The sequence below is a fragment of the Dendrobates tinctorius genome, unplaced genomic scaffold (genome assembly GCF_039654945.1).
Source record: "Dendrobates tinctorius isolate UK_male_01 unplaced genomic scaffold, ASM3965494v1 ptg000162l, whole genome shotgun sequence".
NCBI classification, from domain to species: domain Eukaryota; kingdom Metazoa; phylum Chordata; class Amphibia; order Anura; family Dendrobatidae; genus Dendrobates; species Dendrobates tinctorius.
The window spans coordinates 21,810,250-21,834,203 of NW_027361829.1; the positions used below are offsets into that span (position 1 = coordinate 21,810,250).

Here is a 23,954-nt window from a genome sequence, read left to right on the forward strand (position 1 = left end):
TGACTTGCGTTTGTGAAAATATCGGAAATTTGGAGAAAGTTTTCAAAGTTTAGCAATTTTCAAACTTTAATTCTTATGCCTTTACCCCTTTTTGACATTTGTCGTAATAATTTGTTCCTGTGTCCTGGGCATATTTGACCAGGGATGGATTATTATGTCATCGCAATCACCACCGGGTATAAGCTGATTCTGACAGCTGACACCCGGCACTAATTGCCAGGAGCGGTCATGCACCGCTCCCGGCACTTTAACCCCCTAAAAGCTGCGATTAAACATGATCACAGCATTCCTGGAGCTGGAAGAGGGATGACAGCCACTCTGCCTTTGAATCACAGACCCTGACGCAGGGTCCCGATCATTGCCATGGTGACCCAATGACGACATCCAGGTCACCAGAGCTAGGAAAGTTAACCTGTCAGTGCAGAGATGACAGTTTGCATAGTCGTACTGTCATCTCTGCATCCCCATGCTTTACAACCGATCAGCCTGCAAAAAATGATAGTCCCATATTGGGACAAAGTAAAAAAAGTAAAACTATTTTTTTAAAAGATTGTAAAAATATTTAAAATAAAAAATAATAATAAAAGCATCAAAAGATATTGTACCCATAAATAAATATTTGCATGAAAAAAAACAATAAAAGTACACAAGTCCCCAACAACTCGACCTATAAAACTGTCCCACTAGTTAACCCCTTTAGTGAACACTGTAAAAAAATAAATTAAAAAAGGTAAAAAAAACCAACAATGCTTTATCATGATACCGCCGACCAAAAAGTGCAATAAAACGCGATCAAAAAGACGGATATAAATAAACATGATACCGTGGAAAACTTCATCGGATATAAATAAACATGATACCGCTGAAAAGTTCATCTTGTCCTGCAAAAAACAAGCATGATAGAGCTCTATAAGAGGAAAAATAAAAAAGTTATAGGTCTAAGAATAAAGCAATGCAAAAATAATTATAAAATAATTATTTTTTCTATAAAATAGCTTTCACTGTGTAAAAGCCTCCCAAAAATCAGAATAGAAAGTGATCAAAAAATGTCATGTCCCCAACAATGGTACCAAAAAAAAGTCAGCTTGTCCCGCAAAAAAGACACATGACTCTGTGGGCCAAAATATGGAAAAATAATAGTTCTCAAAATATGGTGATGCAAAAATGATTTTTTGCAATAAAAAGCGTCTTTTAGTGTGTGACAGCAGCCAAACATAAAAACCCAATATAAATCCTGCATCGCTGTAATTGCACCGATCCGAAGAATAAAGTCACCTAATCACTTATACCGCACAAGGAATGGTGTAAAAAATAAATAAAATCAATTCTTCACCTGCTGTAAATTTTTTAATTCTGCCTCCCAAAGATCGCAGTAAGGCTCGGCACACATTTATCCTGGGTTCTGCGCTGAGCGCTTGCACCGGGGTTTCCATGTAAATCTCTGAAATATGTGATTCAGACAGAACCACCAGTGGAAGATTCCCTATAATGATGAAGATGGCGGCACTGTGGGCGCCATCTGACCTGTGATCCATCTTTTTAGGACTGCATAAAAGTGCCGTCGGACACAGTTGTGTGCACTTCTGAAAAGAAGGACACCGCTGAACAAAGGCCAGATGCATGACTATGCGCACCCATGTTAAGTATATGAAAAAAAACGCATGCGCATTTATGTGCAAAAATGCAGCGCAAAAAACGCAAATGTGAAACCAGCCTTAGCTGCTTTTTTCTTGCCATAATACAAATTCTAACAGTCTATTCAGTAGGACTATCAGCTGTGTATCCACCAGACTTCTGCACAACACAACTGATGGTCCCAACCCCATTTATAAGGCAAGAAATCCCACTTATTAAACCTGACAGGGCACACCTGTGAAGTGAAAACCATTTCCGGTGACTACCTCTTGAAGCTCACAAACACAATGCCAAGAGTGTGCAAAGCAGTAATCAAAGAAAAAGGTGGCTACTTTGAAGAACCTAGAATATAAGACATACAGTATTTTCAGTTGTTTCACACTTTCTTGTTAATTATATAATTCCACATGTGTTAATTCATAGTTTTGATGCCTTCAGAGTGAATCTACAATTTTCATAGTCATGAAAATAAAGAAAACTCTTTGAATGAGAAGCTGTGTCCAAACTTTTGGTCTGTACTGTACATGTCTGCAAAACAATTACACAAATCTATAGCTTTTTACTGAGAAAGTTGTTTCATGTAAAGGAAAGTAAATAATATCCTATACCTTTTTTAAGCCCTGGCAGCTTATAAAAAACATTCTTGAGCACAGTGTTGTTCTTTAACTAACAGTCTGTTACTTCCCATGGCAGACCAGTGCTCACAGTCTGTTACTTCCCATGGCAGACCAGTGCTCACAGTCTGTTACTTCCCATGGCAGACCTGTGCTCACAGTCTGTTACTTCCCATGGCAGACCAGTGCTCACAGTCTGTTACTTCCCATGGCAGACCAGTGCTCACAGTCTGTTACTTCCTATGGCAGACCAGTGCTCACAGTCTGTTACTTCCCATGGCAGACCAGTGCTCACAGTCTGTTACTTCCTATGGCAGACCAGTGCTCACAGTCTGTTACTTCCTATGGCAGACCAGTGCTCACAGTCTGTTACTTCCCATGGCAGACCAGTGCTCACAGTCTGTTACTTCCCATGGCAGACCAGTGCTCACAGTCTGTTACTTCCCATGGCAGACCAGTGCTCACAGTCTGTTACTTCCCATGGCAGACCAGTGCTCACAGTCTGTTACTTCCTATGGCAGACCAGTGCTCACTGTCTGTTACTTCCCATGGCAGACCAGTATTCACAGTCTGTTACTTCCCATGGCAGACCAGTGCTCACAGTCTGTTACTTCCTATGGCAGACCAGTGCTCACAGTCTGTTACTTCCCATGGCAGACCAGTGCTCACAGTCTGTTACTTCCCATGGCAGACCAGTGCTCACAGTCTGTTACTTCCCATGGCAGACCAGTGCTCACAGTCTGTTACTTCCCATGGCAGACCAGTGCTCACAGTCTGTTACTTCCCATGGCAGACCAGTGCTCACAGTCTGTTACTTCCCATGGCAGACCAGTGCTCACTGTCTGTTACTTCCCATGGCAGACCAGTGCTCACAGTCTGTTACGTCCCATGGCAGACCAGTGCTCACAGTCTGTTACTTCCTATGGCAGACCAGTGCTCACAGTCTGTTACTTCCTATGGCAGACCAGTGCTCACAGTCTGTTACTTCCCATGGCAGACCAGTGCTCACAGTCTGTTACTTCCCATGGCAGACCAGTGCTCACAGTCTGTTACTTCCCATGGCAGACCAGTGCTCACAGTCTGTTACTTCCCATGGCAGACCAGTGCTCACAGTCTGTTACTTCCCTTGGCAGACCAGTGCTCACAGTCTGTTACTTCCCATGGCAGACCAGTGCTCACAGTCTGTTACTTCCCATGGCAGACCAGTATTCACAGTCTGTTACTTCCCATGGCAGACCAGTGCTCACAGTCTGTTACTTCCTATGGCAGACCAGTGCTCACAGTCTGTTACTTCCCATGGCAGACCAGTGCTCACAGTCTGTTACTTCCCATGGCAGACCAGTGCTCACAGTCTGTTACTTCCCATGGCAGACCAGTGCTCACAGTCTGTTACTTCCCATGGCAGACCAGTGCTCACAGTCTGTTACTTCCCATGGCAGACCAGTGCTCACAGTCTGTTACTTCCCATGGCAGACCAGTGCTCAGAGTCTGTTACTTCCTATGGCAGACCAGTGCTCACTGTCTGTTACTTCCCATGGCAGACCAGTATTCACAGTCTGTTACTTCCCATGGCAGACCAGTGCTCACAGTCTGTTACTTCCTATGGCAGACCAGTGCTCACAGTCTGTTACTTCCCATGGCAGACCAGTGCTCACAGTCTGTTACTTCCCATGGCAGACCAGTGCTCACAGTCTGTTACTTCCCATGGCAGACCAGTGCTCACAGTCTGTTACTTCCCATGGCAGACCAGTGCTCACAGTCTGTTACTTCCCATGGCAGACCAGTGCTCACAGTCTGTTACTTCCCATGGCAGACCAGTGCTCACAGTCTGTTACTTCCCATGGCAGACCAGTGCTCACAGTCTGTTACTTCCCATGGCAGACCAGTGCTCACAGTCTGTTACTTCCCATGGCAGACCAGTGCTCACAGTCTGTTACTTCCCATGGCAGACCAGTGCTCACAGTCTGTTACTTCCCATGGCAGACCAGTGCTCAGAGTCTGTTACTTCCTATGGCAGACCAGTGCTCACTGTCTGTTACTTCCCATGGCAGACCAGTATTCACAGTCTGTTACTTCCCATGGCAGACCAGTGCTCACAGTCTGTTACTTCCTATGGCAGACCAGTGCTCACAGTCTGTTACTTCCCATGGCAGACCAGTGCTCACAGTCTGTTACTTCCCATGGCAGACCAGTGCTCACAGTCTGTTACTTCCCATGGCAGACCAGTGCTCACAGTCTGTTACTTCCCATGGCAGACCAGTGCTCACAGTCTGTTACTTCCCATGGCAGACCAGTGCTCACAGTCTGTTACTTCCCATGGCAGACCAGTGCTCACAGTCTGTTACTTCCCATGGCAGACCAGTGCTCACAGTCTGTTACTTCCCATGGCAGACCAGTGCTCAGAGTCTGTTACTTCCTATGGCAGACCAGTGCTCACAGTCTGTTACTTCCTATGGCAGACCAGTGCTCACAGTCTGTTACTTCCCATGGCAGACCAGTGCTCACAGTCTGTTACTTCCCATGGCAGACCAGTGCTCACAGTCTGTTACTTCCCATGGCAGACCAGTGCTCACAGTCTGTTACTTCCCATGGCAGACCAGTGCTCACAGTCTGTTACTTCCCTTGGCAGACCAGTGCTCACAGTCTGTTACTTCCCATGGCAGACCAGTGCTCACAGTCTGTTACTTCCCATGGCAGACCAGTATTCACAGTCTGTTACTTCCCATGGCAGACCAGTGCTCACAGTCTGTTACTTCCTATGGCAGACCAGTGCTCACAGTCTGTTACTTCCCATGGCAGACCAGTGCTCACAGTCTGTTACTTCCCATGGCAGACCAGTGCTCACAGTCTGTTACTTCCCATGGCAGACCAGTGCTCACAGTCTGTTACTTCCCATGGCAGACCAGTGCTCACAGTCTGTTACTTCCCATGGCAGACCAGTGCTCACAGTCTGTTACTTCCCATGGCAGACCAGTGCTCACAGTCTGTTACTTCCCATGGCAGACCAGTGCTCAGAGTCTGTTACTTCCTATGGCAGACCAGTGCTCACTGTCTGTTACTTCCCATGGCAGACCAGTGCTCACAGTCTGTTACTTCCCATGGCAGACCAGTGCTCACAGTCTGTTACTTCCTATGGCAGACCAGTATTCACAAACTCCTACTCATCATAACTCATGAAGAAAGGTATCATCTGCATAAATTAGGACATGTTCCTTTGTCACTGTATAAAATGTTTCCTTACTGTTATGTTACGTATGGTGCCACACATTCTTCCTAAACTACCATTAGAGGGCAATATTTCTTCTTTAACATTTTTTCATTCATAATTTTTTTTTTTATCAAGGACTTGATAGTATCAGATACGTTTGGATACTTCATGATATTATATTGTATATACATTTTACAGTATGATTTAGTGGTGCTGTAAAGTATTTTAAAATACCGTAAGTGCAACCTATGTGAATTCTTGAAACTTTATCTGGTGGTATTCTGGACTAAGCAAGTTATTATCTGTCCACAAGATAGTTGTTAAAGTGGTTGTCCACCTCCTGTACAGACACTGTTCCAACAATGTTGACACCGGGTCTCATTGGCTGCAGGGCTCATGTGGCATAACAATCAGCAGCTGATATTGAGGTGCTACGCTTTCAGTCTGCTTATCTGAGGTTTGTCCAAGGGAAGTGAGAGCAAAGCAGAAGAACTGGATCCAGGACTCACATGGCATAACAATGTCATGTGGTCCGGGCATACCCAGTATACCCAGTGCCGATATCAATGAAATACCACCGAGTCAGTAGATGACTGTTATTTTTATTTTATAATGTGACTAATTTAAAAAGGGTTATCCAGGTAGTGGAAACCCCTTTAACTGCTAAATCTGTGAAGGGATCAGACATACCATCACTGAATCCCAAATGGGGGTTTGTATTATCTGTGCTCACCTTACCATAAGACGGCAGTCAGGAGGATTTATTTGTGGCGGCAGGTTGTCCATGCCCCCTCCACTCCTTTCTAAGTGTATGGAAGTCTACTGAAGATATGGGCAGCAAGGTGGCTAAGTGGTTAGCACTGTAGCCTTGCAGAAAGAGGGTCCTGGGTTTAAATGCCACAAAGAACAAAATCTGTAAGGAGTTTGTATGTTCTCCCCGTGTTTGTGTGGGTTTCCTCCGGGTACTCCGGTTTCTCCACTTCACTCCAAAGACATACAGTAGTAATAGTAAATCTAGATTGTGAGCCCCAATGGGAATAGTACTGATAATGTCTGTAAACCTCTGTGGAATTAATGGAGCTATATAAGTGAGTAAAATAAATAAATACAAAGACAGACAAGTGCTGTCCTTGTCAGTATCACAGACTTTAATGGAGCGCCTGGGCATATGCACACAACTACAAGACAGTATGAGGGAAGAGTGTCCAATCTGGTGACCAGTGGAGGTCCCAAGTAATCAAGTAAATAGGTGACAACTTTCTTAGACCAGAATACCCCTTTCAGGTCACCATATATAGACAAAATGTTACCAGAACCCGCTGATTTCGGCGACATGTCTATGGCAGGGCCTCATATTTGTTCTGGTATCAGACTGAGAAAAATTTTCGACACCGCTAAAAAGCCTAGTGATTGGTCCCCCGCTATTTGCTCCACAGACTATAAGGCTAAGTGCACACGTACCGTAACTCTCGCGGAAATTACCGCGAGAATTCCGGAATTCCAGTCCACGGGAAAATCGCATTTTAAATTCCCGCGATTTTCCCGCGGAAAAACTAGCATTTTGCAAGCGTATTTAGCTTGCAAAATGCTAGCGTTTTCCAAGCGATCTGTAGCATCGCTTGGAGAACTGATTGACAGGTTGGTCACACTCGTCAAACATAGTGTTTGACGAGTGTGACCAACTTTTTCCTACTGAGGCCGCCTATGCAGCATCAGTAGTAAAAGAAAAAATGCCAAAAAATAAAAAATGGTGTTATTCTTACCCTCCGACGTCCCGCGCATCCGTTCCCAGTAATCCTTTGCGAAAATGCCCGCGATGACGTCCGTTCTCGCGGGATCGCGATGTCTCGCGGTAATTCGCGATGACGTCGCGCGAATGACCGCGAGACTTCGCGATCCCGCGAGAACGGACGCCATCGCGGGTATTTTCGCAAAGGATTACTGGGAACGGGAGCTTGGAGAGAAGCGGGAAGGCTGCGCGGGACGTCGGAGGGTGAGAATAACAATATTTTTTATTTTTAAATTCTTTTTTTTACAGGGATATGGTACCCAAAGCCCGGAGGACAGTCTCCTCTCCTCCGGACCGTGGGTACCATCCGCAATTGTTCTGCTTACTTTCCGCATGGTGTGCACAGCCACATGCGGGAAGTAAGCGGAACAATGCATTCCTATGGGTGCGGGATCGCAGTGATTCCGCAAATTAATGAGCATGCTGCGGTTTTTACCGCGAAGCGATTCAGCCGCGGTAAAAACCGCAGCATTAGCACAGCATTGCGGAATCCCATAGGAATGCATGTTATTTTTCGCGTTTTCGCTGCAAAATCGCGCGATTAAAACCGCCGCGGAAACGCGAAAAAAACGCCACGTGTGAACTCAGCCTAACTGTAAAAGAACTTTGGCAGAGCAGGTGTTGCCTGATCTTTTTTCTTCTTGGTGTTTCAAGGTCTAGATTGCTACTTTTCCACCAGTTTACTGCCAGTCCATTCAGTAGATGCGTGACCAGTAGAATTCAATCCCAAGAGCTTTAGTAGAGACAAAATCAGAGGATCGCTGGGAGCTCACCTTGACAGCAGCAACCGTCCCTTCACAATCAAATCAGCCGGACAATCATCAGAGCGACAATTTCTTTCAAAGAAAGTCTGCAAAGAAATATGAAACAGAATCCGGTTACACAGTAATATGTGAATAAATGAAACCACATGAAGCAAAAGTCATCAATTACTTACATGAATGAGATTTTGTATCTGGTAGTAAAGTGTGTCCCTAATCTAAGCAGTATAGGTCTAACCAATGTCACTATGTGTATCAATTAAGAACTAGTGGAAAGTTGGGAACACACTTTGTCCTTATGTAGTTTGACCCGTGACGCTCCAGGTGTTGTGAAACTACAAGTCTCAGCAAGTTAAAACATACCGCAGCTTTGACAACTGCTGGATTCTAGACCAATGGTCTAGAGATAACGGACATTCTGCACAAGTGTCATGAAGAGAGCTCCTCAAGAAGAACAAAAAGAATCCTTGTCAAAGAAATACGTTTAAGAGCAGCACAAGTAACACAATTACAGCATGTTCTAAAGCAAGGTAGGGAAAAAAATGTCTCTTGATAAGTGTGAATAAGAAATGGAAATTATATAATCGATGCCCAAGACATTCCCAGGTATCTGTATGAACACTTGGTATATGGTCACACCTGCTGGATGTGTTCTTCATTCACAGGTTATGCTTTTATGATATACAGAACAAACCGCTTAAAAGGTGACATGCATCACAGTAATAAGGAAGGTCTATGTATACATTCAAGTCTTTAGCACAGACCCTGTATAGAATTCCCACAATTCTATATTAGTAATGCATAAGTGGATAAAATACCTGCAAAATTTTACGTCATTTTTTTAATAATCCATAGAAACTGCAGACTGCCAAGTTGTGACAATGTGTTTACTGTCATGGTTCCCCTATATTACCCTTGATAGTGATTGGTCACGATCACATGCATGGGATTAGCATACTTTTCGGTTATGTGCCAACTAGACTCATCCAGCTCCTCTCAATAGAAGAGAATTAAGAAAAGCCAAAGAGTATAGATGGCACATGACCACAAGTATGATCGGAATACAGGGAAATACTGCCAGTCTGGGCATCGCACACTGTCATGATCCAGCAGCCTGCAGTCACATACAGTTGTGTGAAAAAGTGTTTGCCCCTTCCCGATTTCATATTCTTTTCATGTTTTCACACTTAAATGTTTCAGATCACCAAACAAATTTAAATATTAGACAAAGATAACACAAGAAATCACAAAATTTTTAAATGAAGGTTTTTATTATTAAGGCAAAAATATATCCAAATCTGCAGGGCCCTGTGTGAAAAAGTGATTGCCCCCTAAACATACTGGTTGGGTCACCCTTAACAGCAACAGCTGCAATCAGACATTTGCAGTAACTGGCAATGAGTCTCTTTTCAATGACATGGCGGATTTTTGGCTCACTAATCTCTTCAGAATTATTGTAATTCAGCCACACAGGACGGTTTCCGAGCATGAACCGCTTTTTTCGGTCATACCACAGCATCTCAATCAGATTGAGGTCAGTACTTTAACTAGGCCACTCCAAAGTCTTAATTTTGTTTTCTTAAGTCTTCAGAGGTGGACTTGCTGGTGTGCTTTAAATCATTGTCCTGCTGAATAACCCAAGTGTTCTTCAGCTTGAAGTCACAAATAGAGGACTAGAAATTCTCCTTCTGGATTTTTTTGGTAGACAGCAGAATTCATGGTTCCATTTACCACAGCAAGTCTACCTGTCCTGAAGCAGCAAAACAGCCCCAGACCACCACACTACAACCATAATATTTTACTGTTAGTATGATGTTCCTTTTCTGAAATGCTGTGTTACTTCTACGCCAGAGGAAATGGGACATACACCTTCCAAAATGTTCAAATTTTGTCTTATGAGTCCACAGAGTATTCTCCCAAAAGTCTTGGGGATCATCAAGAGGTTTTCTGGCAAAACTGAGACGAGCCTTTATGTTCATTTTGCTCAGTAGTGGTTTTAGTCTTGGAACTCTGTCATGCAGGCCATTTTTGCCCAGTCTCCCAGTTATGGTGGAGTCATGAACACTGACCTTAACTGAGGCAAGTGAAGCCTGCAGTTCTTTGGATGTTGTGGGGTCTTTTGTGACCTCTTGGATGAGTCATCGCTGTGCTCTTGAGGTAATTTTTGTTGGCCGGTCACTCCTGGGAAGGTTCACCACTGTTCCATGTTTTTGCCATTTGTGGAAAATGGCTCTCACTGTTCACTGGAGTCCTAAAGCTTGAGAAATGGCTTTATAATGTTTTCCAGACTGATAGATCTCAATTTCTTTGTTTCCCATTTCTATTAGAATTGGATCTTGGTATGCTATCTAGCTTTTGAGGCGCTTTTTGTCTACTTTACTTTGTCAGGCAGGTCTTATTGAAGTGATTTTTGTTGAGAACAGGTGTGTAAGTAATCAGGCATGGGTGTGGCTAGGGAGTTTGAACTCAGTTTCCCAAAAATGTGATAAACCACTGTTAATTTATGTTTTAAGGGGGAGGTGCAATCACTTTTTCACACACTGCCCTGTAGGTTTGAATTTCTTTTCCCTTAATAATTAAGACCTTCATTACATGTGTTATCTTTGTCTAATATTTAAATTTGTTGTCATGGTATAGGACATGGTTAATGGCCTGTTCTCGCAGGGTTAACTTTTGCTGGTCTCCCTTTGGATCTGGCAGGGGTATTTATACCCACTCCAGACTAGGATTCCTTGTCAGCTATACTGTTGTTCTGGCTGTGTGTCTGACCCCCTGGTGTGCTTGTATATTGCATTGCTTGTTTGCTTCCCGTGTATAACCTGGTCTGTCCGCTCACTCTGTTCTCTGTCTCACATATTGCTACTATTGTCTTCTCCGGTTCTGACCTCCTGGCTTGGCTATCGTTACTCCGTTATAGTTTGCCCCTATTGTACCGTCTATTGCCTGTTCTGGTTTATTGATCTATTGCTTCGTCCTGACTATCCGTTCTGTCTAATCCTTTGGTACTGTCGTGCTATCTCGTGCTTTGACCCTGGCCTGATCGGGTTTACGTCCCTGTCTGCCCCCCTTGGTAACTTGTTCAATAGTTATCTTTCTAGTTTTCTTTCAGCTCCTAGCTCTCTGGAGTTTAGACCATGCCCTCAGCAGTAACGTGCTTCAGGTCCTGTTAGCCTGGAGCACGCATCATCACCACTGCTGCCCCGCTCCACAGGTATCTTTGTGCACAGTTTTTGTACTCAGGACACGCGCACTGGCCCAGTGAGCAAGTGCAGTGTGGTGTTCCTGACATTATAGCTGACCCTTTCAGGTTTTTTCTCTCTGAGGGAAAAAAAAAGTGTTTTCCTCATGGATCCCATGCAAGCTTTGGCTGATCAGGTCAAGCACCTGACCCAAATGTTCCATAAGCTCAATGTGGAACAGCGCACGATAGTCCATACCCAGCCACAGTTGGTGGATACTGTGTAGGGTGCTGTCGCTGCAGGGGCTCCGAGTTCTGGGGGTAGAGATGTGTCATTAGCATCTCCCAAATCGCCGGTAAAAATGCCAGACCCTTTCTCAGGGGATAAAAGGGAGTTCAGGTCCTTCAGAGAAGGATGCAAGCTTTTTTTTCCCTAAGGCCCCGTTCCTCCGGGGACGAGTTCCAGAGGGTGGGGGTCGTCATTTCCCTACTTAGGGGGATCCACAGGCATGGGCTTTCTCGCTCTCTTCCTCTGCTCCTGAAAGTATGTCTGTAAACCTGTTCTTTGAGGCTCTGGGGCACATCTATGATGAGCCTGATAGAGTGCGTCTGGCAGAGGATATGGTGATGAGTGTGACACAGGGGAGGAACTCTGCTGAATGGTTCTGCTCAGAGTTTAGACGTTGGGCCTCCGAAGTACCCTGGAAAGATGCTGCCCTGAGGGGGTTGTTCTGCAGGGGCCTGTCTGACCATCTGCAGGACACTCTGGCATTACATTCTCCTCCTGATACCCTGGAGGATGCCATGATGCAGGCGGTCCATGTGGACCGGAGACTCCGTGCTAGAGGAATGATGCAACAAGAGTCTCCTTTGTACTCCAAATTGTGTAACACTGTACCTGTATCTGAGGCCATGGAGATTGGGTCAGTCTCGGTTAAGGAGAAAGAGAGAAGGCACAGTAGAGACAACCTACTATGCTTTTACTGTGGAGCCTCTGGACATTGGAAAAGGAATTGCCCCTCCTGTCCTTCTTCAGTGAAACCATCAGAGAAACGACTGAGTCTGGGCAACAATCGGGGAGGTTGTCCAGACTCCCAGGTACATTTTTTCTCTCTTACAAAGATGGTGCTCCAGGTTCAATTGGAACTTGATGGCGGTCCTGTTATGACCAATGCCTTTGTTGACTTTGGTTCCTCCATTAATCTGATTGATGCCCAAGTTGTCACTCTTAATAAGATAGGGACAGTCAGGTTGAACGACCCTGTTAAAATTGTGGCTGTAGATTCATTCCCCCTTACCTGGGATGGAGTTTGTTTCATGTCTGAAGTTTTTTCTATGAAAGTGGGTTCCACTCATGTGGAAAAGTTAAGTTGTTTCATTATGAATAATCTGCCTGCAGGATTGGTATTGGGGATGCCCTGGCTGCAACGCCACAATCCTCTCATTAATTGGGTGAAGGAGGAGATCATCCGATGGGAATGTAATGATAATGGTTTGTGTGGTGACCTGGTTCCTTTTGTCAATCCGATAAAATCTGTATTTGTGTTGTCTGTCGGTCTGGAGGGTATTCCGGAGTACCTGAGAGACTTTGAAGACGTGTTTTCCGAAAGCGAGGCTGAGGCGCTCCCACCACATAGACCATATGATTGTGCCATTGATTTAATACCTGGAGCCAAATTACCCAAGGCTCGTTTGTTTAATTCGTCCGGGCATGAGCGCCAAGCTATGAAAGAGTACATCAAAGAGAGCCTTCGCAAGGGGCATATTCAGCCCTCGGTCTCACCCGTGGCAGTGGGGTTTTTCTTTGTAAAGAAAAAAGATGGTGGGTTGCGACCATGCCTCGACTTTCGGGAACTGAACAAAATTACCGTTAACAACACGTACCCTCTCCCGTTGATTTACGATTTATGTAACCAACTCATGGGGGCCAAATGGTTTTCTAAGCTCGATCTATGAGGGGCTTATAACCTTATAAGGATCCGGGAGGGGGACGAATGGAAAACAGCGTTCCTGACGACTGAGGGGCTGTTTGAAAACCTGGTTATGCCATTCGGCCTCACTAACGCCCCTGCTGTTTTTCAGAATTTCATTAATGTTGTTTTCTCTGACCTGATTGGGCGTTATGTAGTCATTTACCTGGATGACATCTTGGTATATTCTGAGGACAGTCAGTCACACTTACACCATCTTCGTACGGTTCTTATGAGACTACGGGAGAACTATTTATACGCTAAGCTGGAGAAGTGCTCGTTTTTTATGCAAGAACTGTCTTTTCTGGGTGTAATTGAATCTATCTGGGGAGGGATTCCGCATGGATCCAGGGAAGGTTCAGGCCATTACAGATTGGGTGCAGCCTCATGATATGAAGGGGTTGCAGTGATTTCTGAGCTTCGCTAACTATTATGGGAAGTTCATTAAAGGGTTCTCGCAGGTGTTGAAACCCTTGACGGACCTCACTCTTAAAGGGGCAGATGTAAAAAATTGGTCCGTGGCCGCAAAAAATTCCTTCCTTGCATTAAAGAAATGCTTTACTTCAGCCTCTTTGTTGGTACAACCCGATTGGTCAAGACCTTTTATCGTGGAGGTCAACGCTTCAGAGGTGGTGGTGGGGCAGTGTTGTCCCAGGGCCCCTCTACTCTGACTAACCTCAGCCCTGTGCCTTTTTTTCGAAAAAGTTCTCTTCGGCCGAGAGAAACTATGATGTCAGCAACAGGGAATTGTTAGCGGCTAAATTGGCCTTCGAAGAATGGAGGCATTTTTTGGAGGGGGCCGCTCATCCCATTACGGTCATCACTGATCATAAAAATTTGGCCTATATCGAGTCTGCTAAGAGATTAACCCCCAAACAGGCTCGGTGGGCACTTTTTTTTCTCGATTTCATTTTACCATCACGTTCCAACCAGGGTCTAAACAATGTAAAGGCGGATGCCTTATCCCGAAGTTTTGATTCTGTGTCCCCTCCAGAACCTCCTTCCTACATTCTTCAACCGGGAGTGGTTGTAGCCGAAGTCTCCTCTGAGTTACAGAGAGAGATTCTGGAAGCACAAGCACAGGCTCCGAGGAAAAAACCCCCAGGTAAATTGTTTGTACCCGAACACTCCTGCAAGAATTTCATGATTCTGTGTTAAGCGCACACCCTGGTATTGCAGCTACCTGAGGGGCAATGGCCAGAGGTTTTTGGTGGCCCTCTATGGGTAGTGATATCAAAAGGTTTGTAAGTACTTGTGGGGTGTGTGCTAGCTCGAAAAGCTCTCAGGTCCGGCCGGCCGGGGAATTGGTGCCTCTGCCAATTCCGGATAAACCATGGACACACCTGTCCATGGACTTTATCACTAATATCTTCCCCCTTCCAAGCGCAACTCGGTGGTATGGGTAGTAGTTGACAGATTTTCTAAGCAAGCCCACTTTGTGCCATTACCTGCGGTACCATCTGCTGAAACCTTGGCCCGCTTGTTTTTACAGCACATTGTTCGGTTGCATGGAGTGGCTGTGAACGTGTTGTCGGACAGGGGTGCGCAATTTGTGGCCAGGTTTTGGAGAGCGTTTTGTATGACGTTGAGGGTCACATTGTCATTCTCCTCTGCCTATCACCCGGAATCCAATGGACAGACTGAACGCACCAACCAGTCGTTGGAGCAGATTCTGAGATGCCTGGCCTCCTCCAGACAGGAAGACTGGTGTGAGGTATTACCCATGGCAGAATTTGCATTCAACTATCGTATTAATCAGTCTACTGGAAATTCTCCCTTTCAGGTCAATTATGGGTTTGTTCCCCAGTCTGGGGAGTTTTCTTGTATGGATTCGGGTTGCCCTGGTGCCGAGGGGATGGTACAACAGTTAAAAACCCTGCAGGGAGGTGCAGGGGAACATCTCCAAAGCCCAGAAGAAGTTCAAACATTTTGCGGACAGGAGGAGGGGGGTGGTTCCTGCATTGACAGTGGGGGAAAAAGTCTGGTTGTCCACCCGTAACATCAAACTTAAGATACCCTCTATGAAGTTGGGCCCCAAAATTATTGGCCCATACAAGATTGTAGAGGTGATCAACCCAGTGGCCTACAGATTACAGTTGCCCACCTCTTTCAAAATATCTAACGTCTTCCACAGGTCCCTATTAAAACCTGTGGGGACAGTTAGAGAAGATCCTTCATCTGTGGTTCCTCCAGTATTGCTAGAGGGTCAACTGGACTACAAGGTAGGGCGCATCATTGATTCACGGTGGGTGCGTCGGAGACTTCAGTACCTTATTCATTGGAAGGATATTCCGTTGAGGATCGGTCATGGGTTCCGGCCAGTTCGGTGCACGCTGATCGACTGGTGCGGGCTTTTCATTCCAGATACCCTGAGAAGCCTGGGGTTCCTATGGCCCCCCATTAAGGGGGGTACTGTCATGGTATAGGACATGGTTAATGGCCTGTTCTCGCAGGGTTGACTTTTGCTGGCCTCCCTTTGGATCTGGGAGGGATATTTATACCAACTCCAGACTAGGATTCCTTGTCAGCTATACTGTTGTTCTGGCTGTGTATCTGACACCTGGTGTGCGTGTATACTGCATTGCTTGTTTGCTTCCAGTGTATAACCCGGTCTGTCCGCTCACTCTGTTCTCTGTCTCACATTTTGGTACTATTGTCTTCTCCGGTTCTGACCTCCTGGCTTGGCTATCTTTACTCCGCTACCGTTTGCCCCTATTGTACCATCTATTGCCCGTTCTGGTTTACTGATCTATTGCTTCGTCCTGACTATCTATTCTGTCTAATCCTTTGGTCCTTTGGTACTGTCGTGCTATTTCATGCTTTGACCCTGGCCTGATCTGGTTTTATGTCCCTGTCTGTGCCCCTTGGTAACTTGTTCAATAGTTATCTTTCTAGGAGTTTTCCTTCAGCTCCTAGCTCTCTGAAGTTTAGACCACGCCCTCAGCAGTCACGTGCTTCAGGTCCTGTTAGTCTGGAGCACGCATCGTCACCACTGCTGCCCCGCTCCACAGGTATCTTTGTGCATAGTTTTTGTACTCAGGACACGCGCACTGGCCCAGTAAGCAAGTGCAGTGCGGTGTTCCTGACATTTGTTTGGTGATCTGAAATATTTAAGTGTGACAAACATGCAAAAGAATAAAAAATCAGGAAGGGGGCAAACACTTTTTCACACAACTGTATCATGATTGCAGACGTTTCATTTCAGCCTGGGCAACCCCTTTAAATTGGATGCACATGGAGCTACAGTAGAGCCCCGTAGCAGCCCATGAGCACCATACTACTTGTACATGAGCCCTACCATACTTGAAATTGCAAAAAAGGTTAATACATAAAGAAATTAAGTTTGACAAATTTATATTACCTTTTATATACCACATTAAGGGAAATAAAGCTGATCCCTCACTATTTTAAATATGTCAGCAATTACCTCTGAATAGTCTTCTGCATCACACACAAATCGGATTACAAAAACATTTAAACACAGGTAATGTAACAAAATAGGTAAAAACTCAAGGGGATGAATACTTTCACATGCCACTGCATATGGTGATGATTCATTGCTAAAAGTAAGAATACATATTGCAATAAGGCCTATTGTAACATATGTTAGCAGCAGCAGAGAGTCACAAGACTTAATTCTGCTCAATATTACTCGATATAAATTAATAAAAAACAACAATAATGAACAGAAGTTTGGCCTGTTGGTTTGGTCACAGTATATTATGTGATCATTAGAAAAAAATATTTGCCCACCCTGAACTATAGCCAAGAGAAGATAAACATGACTGGAACTGTAGCTAATAATAGTGTGCTATACATTATTGCATTTTTTCCATTATTCTGCATATATTACCATTTCAGCAATCCAGGAGCTTCACAGTTTACTTTTCTCAGTGTTTCATTTATATGCTGGGTGATTTGCATTTAGAGTATCAAAATTACGTAATTTACTTACCCATTTTGTCTATCTGGCATATGGTTTTGCTGAGTAAAGCTAATTTAGAAGTTTTAAAGAATTTGCTGATTTGCTGCGCTCAGATATATGGTTGTCAAGCTGCCAGCTCCTTCATACATCAGATTGGCATCTTTCCATGCATGATGTTCTCTTATGAGCTGCATGCCGAAGAATTTGTCTAGCCATATTAAGACTGATAGTAAAATGTTATCTATTGTCTTTCTAACTCTTCTTTCTCTGTTTTCAAGGTAGGATTACTCAGATATTTTGTGGCCAATACACACAAATTACCACATACATACTGTAGTGCAGTGACCCCTGTGACAGCTAGGGGGCGCTGTGTGGGCGTCCCAGGACATACATACAGGCATGTCCATTATTGTAATGGAGAAAGGATGAACGGCAGGATGGTAAATGACCGATATGTATCCCGGGGGGGTGGCCCTGGGATGGAAGCTGGAACCGGTTTTAATCAGCAGATATTCTGCTGATGGTTTCAGTTTACAATAGGGAAGCATCCAGGTGACTTGGTGAGATGGGTGGGACGAGTCACCTGCAAACCCACCCCCGTGTGTCTGAATGCCCATAGTAAAACCTGTATATGTGTATGTGTGGCTGTGGGAAATAGGACCTGCAATGAGGTCATGAACCATGTCATCCATGACTCACCTGTGGGTGTGGTTATGGACCATATAATGTGCCTGAGGTCTGGTCACATGGAAACAGAGTGCATGGATCTGATTGGGCCATGTGGAAGGTCCTGGAAGGCCTAGGTCTTGGAAGGTGTGCTGCCTTCCTGAAGAGCACATGCTGAGGCTGCGGACCTTGTCAGGCCTGTGTATATTGGCCTGTGTGTCTGGGACAGTCCCCAGGAGGGAACGGGCATCCTGCATGAGGAGTAACTAAGAGGTAACTCCGGACAGAGTGAACTAACTGTGTTTAGGCGAGAGCCTGCGTGCTGGACATGGCACAGCCTGTGTGACAACAGGTCTAACAGAGCAGAGCTCTGTCATGAACATTCTTCTGGTTTGATATAATACTGTTATTTTTTCTTCATGCTTCCATCGTTTATGCCGTCTAACAATAAACTGTATGGACGTTTATGTGAAAAACCCTGTGCCGGACCCTGTTAATCTGTGGCCAAGTGAGTGTCCCCAACATGAATAATAAGAGCTATCCTCCAATTGGTGGAGAATACTAAGGGCACTGTTGTAGCCTTGTTGCTAGGGGCAACAGAAGAGGTCTACAAATTCGGTTGCTAGGGGCAACAGTTTCAAGAAGCACATGTTGCAGTGCTGGCGACTCTGTGCCAGGAGAGCAGACGGTCTTGAAAACCATGAGTTATGCTGACTGGGGTCAGTGAGAGAGATTTATAGGATACCTCTGCGGAAAAGAGGCATCTGAGAACCTGCGTCACCAACAGGTAACAGACAGGAGTCTGTGGTATGCTGACCGGAGTCAGGGAAAGACTGTATGAGAAGTGTCTATAGGGTGCCTCTGTGGATAAGAGGTACCCGAGAACCTGTGTGGCCACCAGTAGGTAACGGACAGGAGTCAGTGTTGTACTGACCGGGGTCAGTGAGAGACTGTGTTTTTTTTTTCTCTTTCCTATAAAGCTGAAGGTGTTGCTGTGACTCGGCGGGGTAACAAAGTTTTTTTTTTCTCAAGAGTCAGCTTGTGGTAGCTCAGTGGGGGTCACCAAGGTGACAAGCATCTGGCTGTAACTCGGCGGGGTTACGAAAATTGCTGTGGATCGGTGGGTCCACGAAGACGGCACAACGGAAGTATGCATGGACTTATGACAGCAGGAGCTGTGGCAGTGCCAGCAGGAGCTGGTGTGGTGTCGTAAGAGGACATCAGAGCATTTGTCCTCTTAAAGGGCCAGTACAAGCCCAAAAGACTTAAACTGTACCGTGTGAACTCTGGCCTAAGAAGGCCTGTAGAGGAGACATGGTGAAATCCTGAAAGGGGGCGGTGACCCAAATCGGGGTGGTAACCCAAAAAGGGTGGTGTCCCAGAGGAAGGCGGAGTCCATAAACGGGATAGGGGCCCAAAAGGGGGAGGAGCATCCCAACGTAAAAGGGGTGGTGCAGACAAACTGTTGCCAGGGGCAAATGTACTATGTGTCCAGTCTGCCTTGTGAACTACCCACCCGGCATGATGCTATGGGGGTGTGCCCTACAGATAAATTATGAGATGTGGTTGGTCTGGTCGACCCTGGGAGCCCGGTGACTCTAGTGAGGGTTTCTCCTGAGATACTCGGTAGAACGTTTGGGGTCACTTGCAACCACGGGGGCACTAAGGATTGTCAAGTGGCCAGGGTAGTCTTTGAGACAGGCTGGGACATTGCAGGACAGGATGTTACGATAGTCCCAATTTTGTCCTGTCCAGTCGTTATAGGCTGGGACTCTAAAGTGTTCTCCGGCTTGTGGGAGAGCGGAATTCTTCTATAGCAGGAGGATGGAGGCCTCTCTACTGTTGGGCTGGCATATATTGAGACAGTGACGCCTCCTAAAGTGGACAGGTCAGATGTAGGAGTGACCGGAGGAAACGGTACGTCTGCCCAACTTACGGACCTGATGTCTCGTGACATGTACCACAGAATGACTGATGGTGATGTGGTAAATAAGATGTCTGGAGCGGACACCCAGTTAGAGGGTAACTGGAGGGTTCACTCTGCTGATGGGGGTGACTCAGACTCCGGGGGTGACTGTGACTCTAAGATAGAAAAGGAGTACAGTAACGAAGGTACAAAGAGTCGAGAGGTACCTGAGGGTGACAGGGCCGAGCCTCAAGAAAGGTTGAGGGAGTCTGAATTTTTGGCAGTCAAGGCCCTGAGACATAAGGCTGAGCACAGAGTGGATGAGCTGGAGAAGGAAGTCTCTGAGCTCAGAGGTAACCTGTCAACGTGGCAAAGTATGAATAAGACCCTTAGAGAAGATGTGAAAGTGTTCAAAGAAGCAGTAAGAGGTCTTCTGCGGGAGAAGTTGGTGGTTGAAGACTTACAGCGGCCGTTCCCGAGTGATAAGACGGAACTGCCAGTGCCCATCCTGGCAACGGGTCTTGAAGAGGGTAAATCTCATGAAGATTTTGAGCTAAGAGCAGAACAAGACAGTCACTCAGTCGGGACAACTGTCTTGAGGGAAGTGTCCATGGTATAGCCAGCTGTCCAGGAAGAGAGCGAGCCCACGATCAGCAAGTGCATGATCGAGGTACCCGAAGATGTGCAAGAAGCCTGTACCAGTGAAGGTGTGCATGAGGCTTTTAAAAAGGTGGTCAAAGCGTGTAGGGTGCACTGGGCACCTGAGACTCGGCAGTTGGTGGTACTGTCAACTAGGGAAGACAAAGTAAAGCGGGCAGCTGTCCTGGTGGATATATGTCTGCAATGTCTCCACGCTAAACAGATGATCATGCGGAGTAATGTGAAAGCCGCTCGACGTCTAGAGCTTGCGGGGGAAGCTAAGAATCGGCTGGGCTTGGTGGAAGACGTAATTCCGGTACCCAAATATCTGGTGGGGAGAGTCGTTGGAAGGCTCGGAAAGGTGATACAAGACCTTGTGAATATCTCCGGCGTGGTGAGGGTGAGGATCCCTCCTGATGGTGAAGTCCAAGTATCTGGGGAAGATGGCATGATTCCAGTCATTGTTGTTGGCTTCATGGAAAGCCTTAGGAACTTCTGGATGCTCCTGGAATATGGAGTAACGCAACTGCAGGAGATAGAGCAGTTGAGACTGGACCGACTGCAGATTAATAAAGAGATGCTGAACATCAGGTTGGCGGCCGCCTTCAACCCTAGGTATAAGGACCCGAAGGGTTCCTCCAAATAGTGAAATGGCAGGTAGCCGAAGACTGTCAGCAAGGCAAGAATGTCAAAAATCTGCAAGTGGCAGTTCTACTTTATTAAACTTAGAGACCTTAGCTCCTGTGAGATACTAAATGGGTCAGACTCAGGCCAGACAGTTGATGCGACTGTAGGTGGGACTTCTGACTGTACCAACCGGGAGAGCCAGCCAGTGAGAGAAAGGTCGGGTGACGGGGCGCACTGCAGAAAGGTAGAAAATAAAATGGGTCTAGTGACACAGCTGGACTGTGACTTAAGGCCCAAAGCTCAACACTGACATAAGAACTGCTGGGGGCGGGGGAGGCCTACTAGTTTAACCCTGAAACGGGAAAGGACAATGTCCGATAATGTGTTGGTCACAGAGGCATACAGTGACAGTGATGGACTACGTCTCGGAAGCTGATGCTCAAAGACGACTGGTAGGGCAAGGGGACATGGGTGCCCAGTCTCGGGACCCCTGGGTGATGACAAGTGTTCAACTCCACAAGTTTGAACAGAGGGGGGAGGTATGTGGTGCAGTGACCCCTGTGACAGCTAGGGGGCACTGTGTGGGCATCCCAGGACATGCATACAGGCATGTCAATTATTGTAATGGAGAAAGGATGAACGGCAGGATGGTAAATGAACGATATGTATCCCAGGGGGGCTTGCCCTGGGATGGAAGCTGGAACCGGTATTAATCAGCAGATATTCTGCTGATGGTTTCTGGTTACAATAGGGAAGCTTCCAGGTGACTTAGTGAGATGGGTGAGACGAGTCACCTGCCCATAGTAAAATCTGTATATGTGTGTGTGTGGCTGTGGGAAATAGGACCTGCAATGAGGTCATGAACCATGTGATCCATGACTCACCTGTGGTTGTGGTTATGGACCATATAATGTGCCTGAGGTCGGGTCACATGGAAAGAGAGTGCATGGATCTGATTGGGCCATGTGGAAGGTCCCGGAAGGCCTAGGTGTTGGAAGGTGTGCTGCCTTCCTGAAGAGCACATGCTGAGGCCACGGACCTGGTCAGACCTGTGTATATTGGCCTGCATGCTGGACATGGCACAGCCTGTGTGACCACAGGTCTAACAGAGCGGAGCTCTGTCATGAACATTCTTCTGGTTTGATATAATACTGTTATTTTTTCTTCATGCTTCCATGGTTTATGCCGTCTAACAATAAACCATATGGATGTTTTATGTGAAAAACCCTGTGCCGAACCCTGTTAATCTGCGGCCAAGTGAGTGTCCCCAACATGAATAATAAGCGCTACCTTACAATACCTTTTAGGCTTTTTGCAAATCTTGTTTTCAGCTATGTAAGAGTAAACCCAGAAGTAGATCACCGACATACTACAGTATACCACCAAACAGGCATGCAGTGGAATATTTATTAGCTATTGACTTGTTTTTTTAACTGGGTGTCTATGCTAAGAAAATGTTAGACTACTACTTAGTATCCTATAAAAAAGATATGGCAACAAATATTTGCCTATCGTTTGCCAGGGGATATACTTTTGGCTTACACTAGGTGTGTGGGGATCTGTGGTCATACCAGGGTATGCATCATAAAGTAAGTCCCATGTATACCTCCAACATAGCCAAAACTAAGATGTGAACATAGCCTTACTTGCAAAATCAAATACAACGTATATCCTGTATTTACGTTTACCATTTCATCTATATTACATGTCTGCGTATAATGTAGGAAGTGCAGAAATATTGAATTAGGAAACGAACAGCACTATTTAACAACAGATACAGTGACAAAAGACTGTCCCACAAGAGTTGCCGTGATGTGGCGGGATGGCTTGTACATTATTTTGATCAAAATTATGTTTACTAAATACCCTTATTATTACCTTTATGCATTATTTGCAGTTTATTTTTTACTTTTTAGTTCAGGATATTTGTGTTTTTTGCTTTCTGTTTTCCCTGGTTAATGGTCATGTGTTAATATGCACTTACATTGTGCATGCACATTAACTTACTTTTCTCAGTTCAGATTTGTTTTTTATTCATTTCATTGTGCATTCAGTTCATATATGGGTGACCGCCCTCTTTCTGAGCTGGGAAAACCATCCTGTCTGGCCTAAGCTTTTACTAGTGGTTCAGCCGCTCGATCCTTGTTCACATTCACGTCACTTGGCAAGTGAAAAGGTTTTAAATACTAGAGTAGGGACTGTCCCACAAGGGTTGCCGTGACGTGGCGGGATGGCTTGTACATTATTTTGATCAAAATTAAGTTTACTAAATACCGTTATTATTATTATTACCTTTTATGCATTATTTGCAGTTTATTTTTTACTTTTTAGTTCAGGATATTTGTGGTTTTTGCTTTCTGTTTTCAGTGACAAAAGACTGCAGAAACATTTCCATTATCAATTGTAGGAACACTTTAGGAAACAATTTTTTTCTTATAGAGGTTATTCTCATTTTCTTTAATTGTTAAAATTGTAACATTCTTATAAAAGTAAGTGTCTATTGCTTTCTATTAAAAATAATCTATGTTCTTCAGAATGAAGGTATTTCTAATTTTATCAGTCAAAGAAAAAAGAAACATCCGGCACTGTCCCTGAGAAAGAAATACCCGCAAAGCCACTTATAACCGCTATCAGTGTGACACCTGTAACCCTTGCTGAACGGGTGCTCTATCCATGTGAAGAAAAAACATGAATATCATAGTAGAAAAAGACAGCAGGATGGCACTCACCGTTCTCTTGAAATGATTCACTTTATTTCATATTAATAAAGCATTGGCATCGGCACGGGATAAAATGCAAAAAGACGGTCTTTTTGCATTTCTCCCGTGCCGATGCCTATGCTTTATTAATATGAAATAAAGTGAATCATTTCAAGAGAACGGTGAGTGCCATCCTGCTGTCTTTTTCTACTATTTCTAATTTTATGGCTTACTGCTTTTTGACTAGATTCCCAGCCACTGCTGCAGTCTAGCACATGCACAGTGCTTACATGCAGTTTCCAACAGAGAGTGTAAGCTCTGCTCTGAAGCTGTCCGG

General features: G+C 45.2%; 1 protein-coding gene across 1 annotated transcript in view; it reads right to left on the bottom strand.

The window, feature by feature from the left end:
• ITGA9 (integrin subunit alpha 9) overlaps positions 1-23,954 on the bottom strand; it is a 711,654-nt gene that overhangs the window by 297,686 nt on the left and 390,014 nt on the right. The window contains exon 17 of the mRNA XM_073549890.1: positions 8,020-8,096. Within this exon, the coding sequence (XP_073405991.1) occupies positions 8,020-8,096 (77 nt within the window). The remainder of the gene's footprint in view (positions 1-8,019; positions 8,097-23,954) is intronic.